This window comes from Sorghum bicolor, chromosome 7 (genome assembly GCF_000003195.3).
Source record: "Sorghum bicolor cultivar BTx623 chromosome 7, Sorghum_bicolor_NCBIv3, whole genome shotgun sequence".
Taxonomy (NCBI): Eukaryota; Viridiplantae; Streptophyta; class Magnoliopsida; order Poales; family Poaceae; genus Sorghum; species Sorghum bicolor.
Window position 1 is genome coordinate 832,940 of NC_012876.2, and position 16,756 is coordinate 849,695.

The 16,756-nt window shown below is 42.7% G+C and overlaps 3 protein-coding genes across 4 annotated transcripts; 1 reads left to right on the forward strand and 2 right to left on the reverse strand.

Annotated features, from left to right (window-relative positions):
* Positions 556-5,289, reverse strand: LOC8064359. Its single transcript, XM_002444846.2, has 4 exons — positions 5,053-5,289; positions 2,411-2,480; positions 2,293-2,320; positions 556-1,942 (listed from the first exon to the last, which is right to left on the reverse strand). The coding sequence occupies exons 2-4, from the start codon at positions 2,474-2,476 to the stop codon at positions 828-830; spliced, it is 1,209 nt and encodes a 402-aa protein (XP_002444891.1). The 5' UTR covers positions 2,477-2,480; positions 5,053-5,289; the 3' UTR covers positions 556-827.
* LOC8068535 (alcohol dehydrogenase) lies at positions 7,196-10,096 on the forward strand. 2 transcript variants are annotated; one of them, XM_021464281.1, is made up of 9 exons: positions 7,196-7,270; positions 7,339-7,655; positions 8,018-8,153; positions 8,337-8,406; positions 8,511-8,604; positions 8,700-8,913; positions 9,043-9,184; positions 9,398-9,568; positions 9,652-10,096. In XM_021464281.1, exons 1-9 carry the CDS (start codon positions 7,260-7,262, stop codon positions 9,844-9,846), a joined length of 1,350 nt encoding a protein of 449 aa, XP_021319956.1. In that variant the 5' UTR covers positions 7,196-7,259; the 3' UTR covers positions 9,847-10,096. The 2 variants fall into 2 exon arrangements, with proteins under 2 accessions (XP_021319956.1, XP_021319957.1); XM_021464282.1 differs by lacking the exon at positions 7,196-7,270 and having other exon boundaries at positions 7,310-7,655; positions 9,652-10,094.
* On the reverse strand, positions 11,331-14,268 carry LOC8064360 (adenylate kinase, chloroplastic). Its single transcript, XM_002444847.2, has 7 exons — positions 14,018-14,268; positions 13,667-13,762; positions 13,412-13,540; positions 13,181-13,315; positions 12,684-12,830; positions 12,174-12,248; positions 11,331-11,799 (listed from the first exon to the last, which is right to left on the reverse strand). Exons 1-7 carry the CDS (start codon positions 14,192-14,194, stop codon positions 11,701-11,703), a joined length of 858 nt encoding a protein of 285 aa, XP_002444892.1. The 5' UTR covers positions 14,195-14,268; the 3' UTR covers positions 11,331-11,700.

Sequence of the window (16,756 nt, forward strand, 5' to 3'; positions counted from 1 at the left end):
AGTTACTCCATGCTTGAACAATATTTGTCAAATAAAAACAAAAGTGCTACAGTGTCAAAATCTAAAAACTTTTTGGATCTAAACAAGACATATATTGAAGATGCATAAGTTGAGCCTGTTGGCTTGAGCTTATCTACCAAATTTGTCAACTATTTAACAGTGTTTTTCTATCATAATAAATCAGTGCATAATATAAGCCATAGCTTTGCACAGTATAAGCCATAGCTTTTCTGCCGAGTGAATAGGCAGACAGAAAATGGGATCAAGTACACAAAAGAATTATATTGTAATGGCAGATCTCAAAACTTTGAAAGTTGTAATGACATGAATCCCATCCAAATAACCCCCCAGACAACCATTTCTATAACCAGAAAATTACTCAGTTCCTAGTAACTTGTCCCAGGAGTGGTGCATGAAAATTTATCTAAATCTCTGTATTTACGTCACACCGTGTTCACACAAACGAATTATCAAGAATTCCCATGTGCTCCATGCAATATATGTATGTCGGGTACTTAAAATTATGTAAAACCTCCACTACTTAAAAAGTCAAACTGGACCTGCGAAACTAGGCAATGACACAATATTATTGCTTATTGTCCAAAGTTACAAGGCACAAGAGAACATACACAAGAACAACTAGAGATTCGCATTACAGATTTACAAATGAGAAAGGCACAGGACATAACTAGTCAGTTGACGGTGCAAGCCTGTCAAATTGCAACCTTCCTAAAGTTTCGAGGTTTCTCAGTCTAAAAAGCAATAATTAGAGAGCTATCTGGCCAGGTGTCTCCAAGCCTCCCAAATTATGCACTGCCACCATCTTTCTACAGACCCAGCATCTCCCTGCTTGCTCCCGCCTCCCTCTCTGCTCCTGCAGCCACCGATCCAGATGGTGTTGGTGATTTGATGGCAAGTGGCGCCACTATCTGCGTGGGCGCTATTGCAGCTGGCGCCGCCACTGTCACACCCTTGGTTAACATGTCATGGTTAGTAACAGGGGTAGCTATGAGAAGAACGCCCATGTGTTGCGTGCTGTTACCAGCAATAGCTGCTGTTGTGACATTCTCTTGGGAGGTCTCAGACAGCTTCGCTGCCTTTTTAGGCTTCTTGGCACGACGTCGTTTTTCTGACGGGGCAGGCAAAGCTTCAGGGATGGCACTGTCACCGCCCAACAAACTCTTCCTGTGGACAGAGCAGAAATCCGTTCCCCATTTTGCACTTGTACCACATCCTTGGAACTTGCACCGACTGCCCCCACCATGCTTAATACAGAAATCTGTGCGTCCTTGTGCACTCTTTGTACATCCTTCAAATTTGCACCGCCTTCCCCCACCATGTCTTATGCAATAATCGGTGTTCCCTTGTGCGCCCTTTGCACACCCTTCAAATTTACATCTCTTACCACCGCCATGCCTTACACAGCGGTCACTACGGCCTTGACCACATGCTGCATTCGGGCATTGAGGGATCACACACCGTTTCCCACCTCCATGCCCAATGCACAAAGGTGTGCCTCCATGCGCACCTCTCGTACAACCCCGTACCATGCAGCCCTTGCTAACACCGCTATGCAACTTACAGTAGATCGAGTTCTCATGTGCTTGCTTGCTGCAGTTTTCGTTCTTGCAAAGCAAGCCTGCCCCAGAGAAGACAAATTGTGCAGTCTGATCCAAAGTGTACCCAGAACTATCCTTTAGTTTACCTCGATCATTCCCTTCATGCTTGACATGTAACTCTTGCTCAGTGCATGGCACTGCAATGGAAATAGATCCCTTGAACTGGTTGTCATTAACATGGGGCACCGATAAACCTGAGCTCTCCATTCCGCTGTGGAGGTGACTGAACTGTTGGCATGAAAACTCCCCACTGTGAGTTTTGCAGTACACTACCCTTCCATCGACAACCTCATTGCACCCGGGTTGCTGGCACCGGTTCCTGTCTGTTTTACAGGAAATCAATATATTAGAAATGTATAAAACACAATACAATTGATATAAATATGAAACAAATAAGCAAACAAAGAAAACCTGATAGCGAAACACCACAAACTGAAAGTAATTGGTCACACCAACATATCATATATTAGCTCCAGAATTCATGATAAAAGATATATATCAACCAACACTAGCATATGAAATGTGTCAGAAAAATAGCTGCATGACTAGTTTGTGGATTGCACCAACTCAGTGAAACATAAAGTGACAGAATGTCTTCTTGAAATTCTAAAATAAAGATGCGTCCTTGCAAAATCACAAGCTATGGAGACATTGAGGCATGGAGCAGACATACCACCAAAAGAACCTTCTGCCATATGCATCTGAATTCAAAGAAAAGAACACAGAAAAAATTAGGATGTTGTGATTGATCATATACCTAAACATGTTACTTAAAGGATGAACGAAGATACCTTTATACGAGAAATATGGTCGTGCCCCATTACTGTTGTGTGCTTTTCTGCAGAAGTTCCAAGCATAAATCTGTCGGATAATGAAACAGAGATACAATATCAGCAACAGTAGATATATGACTGATTATGCAAAATACCATGATCCAAATAAGGCTCCCAAACATACACCTGAATATAGTGTAAATGGATATGTTAAAACAAACAAAAGATGATCAAGTAATTTGCGAAATAGCACAATTTGAGTGCTTGAGAATTGGGTTAGATTAACCATGTTTAATCACTACGATTGGTTGCTCTAAATACAATACATATGGAGAAGGAAAACTGTATTATTTGCAGACCACAAATTCTAGTTTTATTGTTGTACATATGAAAACTTTTGCACATATCACCACTACCTAACCTCTTTGTTCTAGGCTACCAGTCTGTAACATGGAAAAACCATGTGAATGAGGTATCTGGTTATATTGTGAGCCATTAGAGATTCATTACTACACTCCAGTCAGTTCTGATCATTACCAAAAGTTGGTGTCTGTATTGTTAGCTCCAAATCATTCTTCAACATATACTACATGAGAAATTAACAGTAGTTTCAGGTTTTTAGCAGCAAATAGGTACAATAGAACAAACAAACCATATTGTAATAAACTATCTAGTTATTGAATACAATAAAAGCAAGTTCACACTTTTCAAAATTTCTTCCATAAACTTAGTTAACACAAGTGAAACAGGACATAAAAAAAATGGAAGAAAGAAAACAGAAAAAAAAATACAAAGGCAAGAGGTCATAAGCAACATTCTCCCATGGTTTCCATTTACTATCAGTATTTAGAATAACTGTAACCATCGCCCAAATATTATGAGTGAAGTGTCAATGAAGAACAGCAAGTATTGAATAATGCAAAAAAAAAAAGCTCCTCAAATGTGCAAAGGTAAACTAAGTGAAATTTACTCGATAACAACGATAAACCTGACAGCATCTACAGTGCACACTCGGTGAGTTTCATTGGTTACTTTAGCCAAATTATAAAATTCAGCCTGATAAAATAGTTGGACAGAATAGAGGAAAATGTAAAAAAGCCAATGTATATGTATGACCTAATGGTGTAAGGGCTCAAAGATATAAACTAATGGAGAAGTTCCAATTTGTAGCCCCTAATCGAACAATGAACCATCTCAAAGATTTGATCAAAGGATAAAGGACCAGGCAACCAGCAAAAACCATAAGCAATATGTTACGGGTGGTGACTAGGTGTTCCCACTTGCTCTTGGACAAGAGGAACATACATGGCAGAAAAAAAAACCAACGCACAACATCGAAGCCAAAATACAGCCACTTGAATCACTGAAGTAAAAAGACACTTATATTTGTATGGCTACTAAATGAAGGAAAACCACTGCAAAGTATCTGACTGATATATTTTTTTTATATGCCAAAAGGATGGCTAGTCGTGCGTGGTGCTCAATCAGGAAAAGAATGCCAGGTTCTTCATGATTTTCTGGCTGAACAGTTGGCAGAAAATGCAATAAACAGGCAACTCTGCATCATAAGCTCATATATGTAGTCCAGAGTGAGATGCAAAGGTTCTGTTCACCAATAACTTGTATTTATATTTTGAAAACTACTGATCAACCTCGAACACATGAATTCGTTCAGTATTTAATATATGCTACAGAAGTGGGGGAAAAAACCAGATTGGTTGACAGTGACAAATGATGTCCAGCAAAGAAACACTGGTCAGAACTGAATTTGGAGGGATTGTGCTATCTTATTAAATAAGGTATCTTAGGAATTCATATTCCATTCCTATTTGTTATGCGCTTACACGGTTGTGAAGTTAATTAATGCATGTATGGTACTGCTTGATTGCCAACCAAGAATAATAAATGTATGGCACAATAGCTCCAGCATGTCTGGTTCAGCGCCAAATATGCGCACCTACTGCTGTGGCGATCGAAGAACCTAGTACCTTTTAAGTGGGCAAATTACTAAGAGCAGCGGGTAAAGAGGAAAAAAAAAGCATAAGCATTCACAACACTGAATCTAACAGTGACCATTTCCCCACTTAAATCAAATGCAGCAACAATAACCTACACAAACCTTTGGTACTCACATGCCATAGCAAACAATTAGACGAGCAACGGTCAAGGCACTGCATTGGCTCGACGAAAAAAAAAGTAGCACAGCCGGGGGGGGGTCACTTCAGAACTTCACTGCCTCCTTGCCGAGATCATTACCTAGGCTGTATGGGTAGAACAACAAGGCTCGCTCTGAAAACATACGACGAGCACTAGCTACAGGGAGGACTGAGCCACCCACACCCAGGAGGAGAGCGACGATTGGCGCGGCTAATCGCGCGATCAGTCCCGCCGAATCAAGGTCGGCGCAGCGGACACAGTAAATACACACACTCGGTAATTTTTTACAAAAAAAGGAAATAGCAAAGCAAAGTTATCAATCAGTAGGCATGTACATACTACAACATGATATACACACGGAGTATACAGACAGGCTTTTTGATTAGATCAGATCCAGCTAGGGTTTAGGTGGGGCGGTTACGCTGACGCACGGCGGGGAGTGAAGGTGAGAGGGCGGGGGGAGGAGACGGCGTGGTGGGGGAGAGGCGGACGGACACTCGTACCTGTTGTACCCGGTGGAGCGGTGGTCGCTGGCGATGACCTCGGCGGCGGCTGCGGTCGCCTGGCCGTCGCCACGAGGGTGGGAGAGGGCCGCCGATGGGACGGAAATGCAGGAGGAAGGGGAAGGGAATGCGGGAGCAATTTGGCACTAGTTTAGTATAGTATAGGCGGAGGAGGAGGAGGAGGAGGAGTATTTTTTTAGTAGTAGAAAAAAAGAGGAAGAAGGGGAGAGGAGAGTGGGGAGGGCAGCTTTGACAAGTGCAAGTTGCTGGCAGGCATAAATAAACATAAACAAAAACATAATGAAATCGTCACCATCGCAATTCGCAGATTTGCCCGATTTGCTTTGCATCCAGTTCAGTTCAGTTCACTGGATCTGGATGGGCCTTTTTTTTTTCTTTTCTTTTCCTTCCATTGGTTTTTTTTTTTTGAATGATAAGGGTGACGAACGAATCTGTCGCGTCTGGAAGTCGGATTGGGCCGGAATGTTTCAGCGTTCGATAATTGAGATCGGTGGCCCATGTACACCACAACGTAGAGTCCCCACAAAAAAAAATATATATATTTAGAGAGTGTTTAGTTTGCGTAGAATCCAAAATACAAAACGTCAACTATTTTATAGTGATAAAATATAAAATGTAAAATAATTGACAGAAGTAGATACACTTCCCCCCACACCCCCCTAGAAAAAAAAGGTCGTTCTCTCCTTGCGTGCTTTCTCATTGAATCAATCATTATGAGATTGATCCTCTCTAAGACTATTTCAGCCATTTTCGCATCTTTTGATGGTGTTGGTGGCAATTTCAACCTACATGATACCATGCACATTAATCACTGTTGGCTAATTTATTGTGAGAGAAAAACGCTGCTGGCTGGTAGAAAAAAGTACAGCTGATAAAACAAACGAATAGAGGGTAAACTTAATTTTTTTTATACTTCATGAAACAGTTGGAACCTTTTAAAATGTGGTCAAGCTCAGCCCGTAGGTATTATTGGACACAGCCTAGACTAAAGTATGTCTACCCTCTTTGTCATTTTTCTTTTGCAATTCTCGTTCGCTTTTCAAAACTTAAAAAATGTTGACTTGGTTCAAACAAAGAAATTACATTGTTTTAAAGATGAATGGAGTATTTTGCAGCACAAGAGTACAAGACTGTTGCCTTGCTTCTGATGTAGCCGCCGGCAGTCTTGCATTTGGAGGAGTGGTTGTTTAGCGCTGGAACGAGTCCAAGGCATGTGAAGATAACCTGTTTTTCTAATAGGGATTCATCATGTGAAGCAGAATTGGATTGGATGGACGGCTGTGGTAATCCTTATCCATGCCAACGGCTGCTATATGTGAGCTATAGTGTATTGTGTAATCACCGGTCCGTAATCACCTAGGACTAGTAGTAGTAATCAAACTACTTTTTAATTGTATATAATAATGTATACTATAGGCTCATCATAGCAGCCCTTGGGTGGTTGGGTCACACAGCCTACTTCATCACCATGTTTCTGTCTCTCTGAATAAATTAGACGACACTTGTGACCAATTGCCACTGCTTTCTTTCCTGCTAGCCCATCCTAATTTTTAAGGTAAGAAACAACTCTTTTGTTTTGTGGTCAAAGCATGGAACAAAAGGATAGACATGAAATACTCCCACAGTTTTTCTAAAAAAAAAATTACAAATCTCGCTGTTTAAGAACTCAAAAATTTTAAGTTAAAAAATATCATTATTTGTATCACTAAATATGTTTATTTAAAAAAGTACTCCCTACGTTCTTTATTATTTGTCGTTATGGAAAATGCGTTGATTAAACTTTTCTCAACTTTGACCGTATTTGTAGAAAATATTAACAAAATTTATATCTTCAAATAATTATGTCCTGTAAATATTAATATTTTTTGTATAGATTTGATCAAAGTTAAGTAAGTTTGACTTATCGAGAAATAAGAACAACGGATAAAAAGAGACTAAGAGAGTATGTTGTATCATAAATATTAGTAATTTATATGTATTTAGTCAAAAGTTAGAAACAAAATGGCTTTTAAAAAAGTGAGATGCGTATTTGTGTTTTTCTAAAAAAGGAGCAACAACGTCACACCGCAAATACCAGACCATTTCTTTTCCTTCCAAGTAGATCGGGAGAAACCTTTGTCACATCACAAGTTCGTGACCTACTATGAATTGCGTAGAATTATTTATATCTCAATCCAAATCCATTGATGCCAAACTCTGCTTTGTTCAAGTAGTCAAGTGTGGCAGGCAGTAGCTGAGTCACTCAGCTCACTCCAAGGAAAGCTTTGCTTGGTTGACTGCTCCATCCATTCCAGCCTGCACCTGCACTGCAGTTGAGTTCAGTTGGTCCAGCCAGGCCATGGCTATGTCCGCTTCCTCCTCCTCGCGCGCCCTCCTCCGCCGGATCAGCGGCGCGCTCCTCCGCCGCTCCTTTTCCGATGCCGCCGCCGGCTCCGACTCCGCCGCCGCCGCAGGGTACCACGTCGCGGGCGGGCCCAGCTACATGCGCGGCGCCGTCTTCTGGGAGCCCGGCCGCCCGCTCACGCTCGAGGAGTTCCGCATGCCGCGCCCCAAGGCCGGCGAGCTCCTCATCAAGACCAAAGGTCCCGCCTTTCCTCCCTCCCTCCCTCCCTTCCCTCCCCCTGCTTCGCTCATCGCATTGCCGCTACGCTTCCACTTCCAATCCAGATGAGCCAACTCCGCTGGGGCCTCTCTCCCTAATTCTGAATTGCGACTCGTCCCATGCCGCGTCCATCGATTGCTAGTGATACAGGCTGCTTTGGATAACCAAATGCAAAAGCGGCTTGATTTGGTGATTGTGCGCCGCTGATGCTTCAGTACAGTCCCAACCATGAGAGTGCGGCGCGACAGATTGGAGTCTCCGGGGATTCGTTTCGATGAACCGATCTGATTCCTAGCATCTTCGTCTGACATTGACATGGTGGTGTTCATCAACTTGGTGCAGCCTGCGGGGTCTGCCACTCCGATCTCCATGTCCTCAAAGGCGAACTCCCTTTCTCCAGCCCCTGTGTCGTGGGCCATGAGATCACCGGAGAGGTCGTCGACCATGGCACGCACACTCCTGCCGAGATCATCAATAGGTATGGTATATCCATGAAACCAAACTCCATATGCTTCATGGCCATAGAGAACCGCTACTGCCCGAGGTGACAGATTTGCTGTTACCGTACATACACCACCAGGGGCTGCTAATTCAGTTCGTCAGACATCAGGCGCTGTCTTCGGTTCAGAACTGATGGTTCCTTTTCTGAAAACGTTTTCAGATTCCCAGTTGGAAGTCATGTCGTCGGCGCGTTCATAATGCCATGTGGGAACTGCTTCTACTGTGTTAAGGTACAGCCTCTTCGTTGAATTATGGCACCAACTTTCTTTTCTCTCCTGTCTCTATGCTTTTTCTTGCTTATGCAGTTATGCTCATGTGCATTGATTTGATACAGGGCCAAGAAGATCTGTGCGAGTCTTTCTTCGCGTATAATCGTGCCAAGGGGACACTCTATGATGGCGAAACACGGCTGTTTCTAAGGGGCAATGGTAACCTGATGAAACATATTCGCATCATACATCATTAGCACCGCAGTATAATTGTAACAGACATTTTAAAGTACCCTGAAATTTTCCATCTGCAGGGAAACCGGTGTACATGTACAGTATGGGCGGGCTTGCAGAGTATTGCGTCGTGCCAGCCAATGCGCTAGCAGTGCTCCCTGACTCGTTGCCATACACAGAATCAGCGATTTTAGGATGTGCAGTGTTTACCGCGTATGGTGCCCTGAGGCATGCTGCTGAAATGCGGGCGGGTGATTCGGTAGCTGTGATCGGAGTTGGAGGGGTTGGATCAAGGTCAGCTGATGCCTGATAAATTTTAGGAACTTTATCCATTTATTTATTACTTTGGACCATGAAAACACAGATATGACCATTCTTTTTCCCTCTTACTTGTATCTTAAAAGTAGATCTTTTGTTCTGCAGCTGTTTACAGATAGCGAAAGCCTTTGGAGCTTCTGAAGTCATCGCAGTGGATGTTCTTGATGAGAAACTCCAGAACGCTAGAACACTTGGTGCAACCCACACTGTAAATGCAGCAAAAGAGGATGCAGTTGAAAGGATAAAGGTATGTGTCGATTGCCAAAGTTTGTGATCTATCAATGAAGTTCAGAAGCTACTTCTATATATCTAGTTATCTACTTCATTATAAGTTCTGCCATGCTTATCTTGTGCTTTTTCAGTTTTCTTTTTCTTCAAGTGGGCTGTGTCAAAATGGGCATATTGAACTTTTCAGCTATATATTGGTCCTACTCAGATGTGAATGCCTTGCTGTTCACAGGAAATTACTGATGGTAGGGGTGTGGATGTGGCTATAGAGGCACTTGGTAAGGCATTAACATTTTCCCAGTGCGCCAAAAGCGTACGTGATGGAGGCAAAGCTGTTATGATCGGGCTTGCTGCAGTAAACGTAATGGGGGAGATCGACATAACCCGTCTCGTCCGACGACAGGTACGCAATCGGCTGGCTTCCACCTTTGTATTGCATTGCATGCATGGTTCCTTGTTCATCCTCTCATGTTTACTTGGAACCAGGTGAAAATCATTGGTTCATACGGCGCAAGGGCCAGGCAAGATCTTCCTCAGATAGTGAAGCTCGCGGAGAGTGGCGCCTTCAATCTCCAGAACACCATATCAAGGAAATGCAAGTTTGAGGAGGCGAATGGCGCCTATGAGGATCTCAATCAGGGTAAGATCGTCGGGCGAGCTGTCGTTGAGATCATGGAGTGATGACGGACGAGGTGATCAATCCTGTGGTTCCAAGCCTGGGTCACACAATAATAAAGTGTGTGCACTCTTTGACAGCATTGTCAAAATCTGTTAATGAGAAGATGACCGTCCTGACGGAGCTATATATGGAGATGCGCACTGTGTGCAGTGTGTGGCAAAGTGTGTTACTGGAATTAACATTTGCCCTTGTTATTTCTGTTTAGAATGAAAATTTACTGTTGCAAGGAATCTGATCTGTTTCCTCTGAATACCAACCAGTTCCTGAGCCTACACCGATAGACAACTGTAGTTAGGCCACCTTACCAATCATCATTCAGAAAACAACACAACAAAATGATTCCACAAACTAATACTCTGGAAGCCGTAAAATGAAAACCATCCTGAACAATTCTGGGTCAAGGGTGAAGGGAAAAAGGAATGCCAACCGAGTTTACACTACATAGTCAAAAGCATCAGCTACTGACATTATAAGTGAGTTCAAACCATATTATGTGTTCTTTTCAAAAAAAACCATATTATGTGCACTACTGCCTATTGTTTGTAGATGCTTTTCAGTTATACTGCTAAGACTGATGCTACCCGAAGGAACTTGTTACTATTAAGAGCAAGAGAAACGTCTTGGATGCTGATAGCGACTGAGCATTTGATTACTGAACATTTGATGAAACCTAGATGTGTACATGTTAGAACCAGTACGCATGTCACATGTTTATAAACGTTCTCATGATCTCATCATCTATGAAAGCTAATGATTTCTTGATGCCAGAAGCTAATGATTCTCATCCGTCCTGCAGCAAATTTTGCTTGCTTTTACTACTAAACATGGACCTTAAACTTTTAGCGAAGTGCTCCGGTACTCCTGGCAAACCAAACTGAATCCTCCTGGCAATCTGTCCTGGCTACTCTGTGTACATTACGCATTAGATTCGGCAATCGGCACGGAGTCCGCTGTCCGGATTGGCGACGTTGTCTGAGTGGAGGCAAATATATCTGATGATCCTGGCGACGATCCTGGCGTTCGACAGCGTGCTAGAGACGTTCCGGCGGATACGCCGCCCGCCATGGGAGGGGGACAGCTGCTTCCTGCTGGAGATGGAGGAGGGGATGCTGGCCATGGGGGATTTTCACATGCATCTTGCGTTCCATAGACATCTGGGTGCTGCAGTGCAGGACTACAACGACGACGAGAGCTGGACAGTTGCTGGGTTCATGCTGGGCGATGAACACCGGCGGCGTGGAAGGTCGACGGAGCTGTGTGATTCTCTTGTTTCCATGGGTACTCTAGAGCCACACGCTTCCATCTTCAGCAAGGACACTATCACTATGTAGGAAAATTCTTTACTTTTGACCACTGCCACCTAAATTTAGGCGCTTATATTTTTTTTTTTGGAAAAACGGCAAAACTTTTGCCGTATTTTTATTAGACGGAAAAAAATAGTAAATTAAAAAAGATAAAAGATTTGTTAAGAAAACACTGATCAACCTTAAGACAACACCAATCACTAGTGCTGTAAATCAATGCATTAACACCATTCCTCCAGTTGAAAAACAACATGACATGTATGTTCACAAGACAGCAACAAAACATGTACAGCAGCACACGATCTGTTAAGCACTCACAACCTACGAACGATCTGCTGCTTCCATTCACGTACAATTAACAATTGGAGGAAAAAAAATCCTATGCATTGACCACATCCACATGGAGAAGTTTCCATCATGTTAGACGGCTTACATTACATGTATGTGTCGGCCTATGCTTCAACTACATCCGCTTGGAGAAGTTCCTATCATGTGAGATGGCTTACATTACATGAACTTGTCGGACCTGCACCCAATCTTTTCTTTCCTTGCTCATGAGCTGGACACCATTTCTGTTTTCTTGTTCAGGCTAGAAGCCAGCAGCTTCTCGATCTCAGCAAAGACATCGCCCACTGTGCGATCTCCTTTCACCTAAATTACAGACAACGGTAACAAAAGAAAGGTTTGAAAGTTAGTGCACGAACATGCATGCAAGGCAGGTTGGTGATTGTTTCATTGCATAGATAGCCATATAGGTGACTGGATAAAGCATGCTTGTTGAAACGATATAATTTAGCATCATAGGCATATACTAATAAACAAGTTGTATGTTAATTAACAATGGCAAAAATATCAGAACCATAAAAAACAAACTGCCTGCAATTACTGAGGATGTCATGTTAATCCATGCTAGGGTAATTTCATGAAATGTACTAAGTCTATCGAAAACATCTAGCAGAAATGCACATCAGCCTTAAGAGAACTGATGGAGCAGATAGTTTTCAGTTAAAAGAGATGGTGCCTACTTTGACAATAATTTCCTCATATGTTGATAGCAAGGACTCGATATTTTGGTAATAAGTCTGCAGCCTCAACTTAACCTGTAAAGCAACAAAAGCAAGATATGTCAGAAGTGAATTCTCATAAAACCATGCTCACTGATTTTTCCGATATACATAAACAGCCAAGCAATTGATGAAAAATATCTGATCCAGTAGAGGTAAGCAAACCATCACAATACACAGTTGAAGAAACATCATCCTATATCAGTAACCATAGATGTGGTGCTTCCACCTCTCAAATGGAAATGCATGTGTCAGTGGATTTGAACATAATCATATATGCACTGAATAGTTTAGATATCGCCAGCAGGCGCATCATAAAGCATGCTGATCTTGCTTGCCTAGTAGAAGACCAAAGAAAGACACTTTGCAGTAACAATTTAATACCTAGATAAGCAATTATATCCTGTTTAACGATAGACCCGGCAATTGCATTTGACATTACTCTTACCAATAACCAGTACAAACATGTACCTTTTCTTCTGTATCATCAAATCTCTGCGTAAGCCTTGAAGCGATTTCTTCATTCTCTGGTGGAGAGTACTTCAAATGATATATTTTCCCTGTTACAGGATCAAGCCGTCTTCCAACCACCCTTTCAACAAGGAGTTCCTCTGGAACCTATAACAGCAAAGAATGGGCTAAAGGTACAAAATTCTAAATTCCTAAAATCTAATCACTGGACTGCAGCAGTTAATTTCATTTCAACAGAGGATGCATGAAAGCTATAGTCAATGGATACATTTTTTCTTCCTTTTGTTATGTAACTTACTCCAGAAAATCGAAACAACTAAGTCAACGTCTGATCCAACAATATTGCACAAGCTATTCATTGAACCAAGTATAGCCAATAGCAGTGTTCAAGAAATCTATTTTGTGCTACTAGCAAGAGTAATGGTGACATATTATAGTCTAAAGGAAGAATGTGATTTGTGTTATGCGTCAATAATTTGATCGAGCTGTACACTTACATCTAACAGAATGAAAGTATCAGGCCGGATTTCAAGGGTTTCCAGCGCCATGGCCTGTGAATAGCTTCTTGGGTACCCGTCCAAAAGCCAACCGTTTTCCTGAGCATCTGGTTGCAGAAGACGTTCCTTCACCATCTGGCAGAAACCCAAGACCATTCTTCTTTATGAGCACCAACAGCGACTTGAAATGCATATATATAAATGGAAAACCCAAAAGAAAACATGACCCACATTAACGACAATCTCATCAGGCACGAGCTGGCCCTTCTCCATGAAATCCTTGGCCGCCTTCCCATTGTCAGAGCCAGCAGCGATCTCCGCCCGCAACAAATCTCCAGCGGAGATGTGCACCAAACCGAACTGCAAATTATCAGAAAATTGCTAACTGAACTGCTGCCAAGCTCTGGCACTCGCTGTACAGATTACAGAAGGTATGTAGGACATGATACAATAACACACAAGGCTGTTCACGAACGAATGGCTTACTTTGGTCTTGATGAGCTCACACTGCGTGCCCTTGCCAGATGCAGGAGCCCCTGATATCATGACCTTGAGTGGGTCAGCCAACGCTGCCACCACAACCTGAAATGAAGAAGCAGGAAATAAAAAAGTCTGCCGTGAAGAAACTGGTGTCGTTATCAAGCTAACCCCATCCACGGAGATGGAATGGCTAGGATTAGCGAGATCTATGCTACGGTCCCTCATCCATGTCTGGAGAATCCTCCAAACGTCCGCAAGGAACAGGCACGCAATACATGCGCCCCCGTCCCCTTGCGCTTCGCTACGCTAGCTGCCAATCCAACCGAAGCGAGGTATAAGCCGAGAGGGAGGGAGTACCTTGGATGCCCGAGTTGACCGGCGGCCGGCGGCGCGGAGCCGGAGAGAGTGGGAGCGGGAGGGCGCGGCGGGGAAGACGAGGCGGCCCTGGACAGACGGCCTCTGGGCCGTCGCGGTCGACGGCGAGAGGGCGGTGCCGGTGGCGCAGGCGACGGCGGCCATGGAAGAGGATGCCATGAGCTCCTCCGCCGGCGGAGGGGAGCGAGAGGAGAAACCGGAAAGACGTGGAAGAGACAGTGGACAGAAAAGTTGCTACTTTTTCGAGCATATATATATAAATATATAAATCAGTCGTAGTTTGTTTCCCCATTTTTTGAGGCCTCAAACTTGCTATTGTCGATAACACTCGTATCCTTTATCGAACGTTTTCTGGTGGACACCAACGAACGTTTTCGATCATAGAATTTTTTCTATTTTCTCTCGCCACTGCATAGAGCAGATAAGATTTATATCGACCACAATTGTTCTCCATCATTTTGCTTTATTGCGATTGTTCCTTTCTCCACAGATGTTTGTTCACTCCAAAAGCTCGACTTGGATATGTTCTACTTCTACGGACATTACTATCTAGTATTCCTTTCACCATTTTACATTTCAGAAAACAATGGCCTGCATCTTCATCAAAAACGCCAACAGACTAGGCACCGTGTGTCAATGTTCATACCCCTGCGTGAGATCTTACGGAAGGCTGTTAGGAGCCAATCTCCACATAAATTGTTTCACCTTTGACTGACACGTTTTTTTTTTGTTTCTTCCAATGAATGAAGAATTAGATTTTTATTATCAAACTCAGGGGATTTCCTCAATTGAATACCATGGGCCTGAGAGTATGAGAAATGGGCTAAGCCCAGCCCATTTATATCTACCATTCGTGGTCTGGTCAGTGTCCGTCGTCAGCGTTTGCAGAAGACAGCAATCTGCATTAGTCAGGCAGGAAGCTTGGCCTTGCTTAGGCCCTGTTTAGATTGGAGATGAAAATTTTTTGGGTGTCACATCGGATGTGTCGGAAGGATGTCGGGAGGGGTTTTCAGAAACTAATAAAAAAACAAATTACATAGCTCATCAGGAAACTACAAGACAAATATATTAAGCATAATTAATCTATCATTAGCACATGTGAGCTACTGTAGCACTTAAGGCTAATCATGGAGTAACTAGGCTTAAAAGATTCGTCTCACGTTTTTCAATCAAACTGTGTAATTAGTTTATTTTTTTATGTACATTTAATGTTCCACTTATGTGTCCAAAGATTCGATGGGATGGACGAAAAAATTTTAGGTTGGAAACTAAACAGGGCCTAGTTCCTACGATTTTTTGCAAAAATTTTTACATTGCCCGTCACATCGAATCTTGCGGTACATGCATGGAATATTAAGTATAGATAAAAACAATAACTAATTACACAGTTTACCTGTAATTTACGAGATGAATCTTCTGAGCTTAGTTAGTCTATGATTGGACAATATTTGTCACATACAAACGAAAAGTGCTACAGTGCTCATTTCCTAAAATATTTTGGAACTAAACAAGGCCCTTATACAAAACTATGATGAAATTGGATGTTTGTTTCATTTTTTTTTCTTATAATGAAATTGGATGTGGATCACAATTTCGAGCTCATGTCAGCAGATTTCTCACTTGGTTTCCTTGGTCAAGAAGCGCATGTTTTCTCTGCTCGGCTGTTCGTCCAGCTTGTGCTTTATCCTGACTGACCAAACAAACAAAGCTGCAGGCTGCTGGCTGCAGCAAAGCCATCTGCACTTCAGCTCCTGTCTGACCAAAAAACAAAAGGGCATCTGCATTCTTGGTCTTGATAGGTAGGGTGCATGCAATACCTGATTCACAACTGCTGAACTGAATCCTTTCAGATCACTAATCGCATGGTAGGGCCTTTCAATTAAGGGAAAAGAACTACAGTAATATAATACGAGTACTACTGGATTTGATGTTCTGTTTTTCTGAACAGCAATGTTCCATTGTGTGAGGTCTCTGGTCAACGGTGCAAGTCAACCCTAGCTTGGTGCATATCTGAATCATCCGTCCCTTCCTGAGTCAAGTGGCAGTGCAGTTCTGTCTGCAACAACAAGCTGAAGCTAGCCTGCCTGCCTGACTCCTCCAAGTGTTCATGGTATATATTGCAGTTGCAGGTCGTTGTACACCACGCGTTGCACTTTGCATTAAGGTGCATGAACCCAATGCGTTGGAAGTTGGATGGACCGGATTGGATGTACCCAGTTGAAACCTGCAAAGCTGTTGACATATTTTTTTTTGTGGAAAAAGAGAAAAAGGGGGCGAGGAAAATCTTTGCTAGATTGATTCAAGGGGTCCATCCTCACCTCTCCATCTATAGTCGCAGGATCCCTCTTTTCAGGTTTCCTGTTGCTCAGATGTTCAGTTCATATGATCCCGTCCTTGTTGGCACTTTGGTATGCACTAGTCCCTTTTTTCCCCAGCAATAGAGAGTTCTTAGCTAGCAAAAATGTATGAGAAAAAACCCAACCCCAACTGCAACGAAGTTCAGAAGGAAAATTACAATGTAACGGTACTGTTTTTTTTTCAGAATACGGTAGTTTTTTTTATTGATCTAGAACAGTGAGGCACAAATGAATCTGAACACTAAGGGCCCGTTCGTTTGAAGGGGAACCATGACCTGAAATCATTCCTGGCTGGATTGTTTGCCATATTTACATAAGCTATGAGCAGCTGAAACAATTTCCGGGCCAATCCTGGCCTAAACGA

Excerpts from the sequence above, each read along its gene's own strand:
- LOC8064359 (XM_002444846.2), bottom strand. The coding sequence starts at position 2,476 with ATGCTTGGAACTTCTGCAGAAAAGCACACAACAGTAATGGGGCACGAC. Across the intron at positions 2,321-2,410 it reads ACCATATTTCTCGTATAAAG|ATGCATATGGCAGAAGGTTC; the intron begins GTATCTTCGTTC and ends CTTTGAATTCAG. Across the intron at positions 1,943-2,292 it reads GGCAGAAGGTTCTTTTGGTG|ACAGGAACCGGTGCCAGCAA; the intron begins GTATGTCTGCTC and ends CCTGTAAAACAG.
- LOC8068535 (XM_021464281.1), top strand. Across the intron at positions 8,407-8,510 it reads ACTGCTTCTACTGTGTTAAG|GGCCAAGAAGATCTGTGCGA; the intron begins GTACAGCCTCTT and ends GATTTGATACAG. Across the intron at positions 8,914-9,042 it reads GTTGGAGGGGTTGGATCAAG|CTGTTTACAGATAGCGAAAG; the intron begins GTCAGCTGATGC and ends TTTGTTCTGCAG.
- LOC8064360 (XM_002444847.2), bottom strand. The coding sequence starts at position 14,194 with ATGGCATCCTCTTCCATGGCCGCCGTCGCCTGCGCCACCGGCACCGCC. Across the intron at positions 12,831-13,180 it reads ATACTTTCATTCTGTTAGAT|GTTCCAGAGGAACTCCTTGT; the intron begins GTAAGTGTACAG and ends TTGCTGTTATAG. Across the intron at positions 12,249-12,683 it reads TTGATGATACAGAAGAAAAG|GTTAAGTTGAGGCTGCAGAC; the intron begins GTACATGTTTGT and ends GTTGCTTTACAG.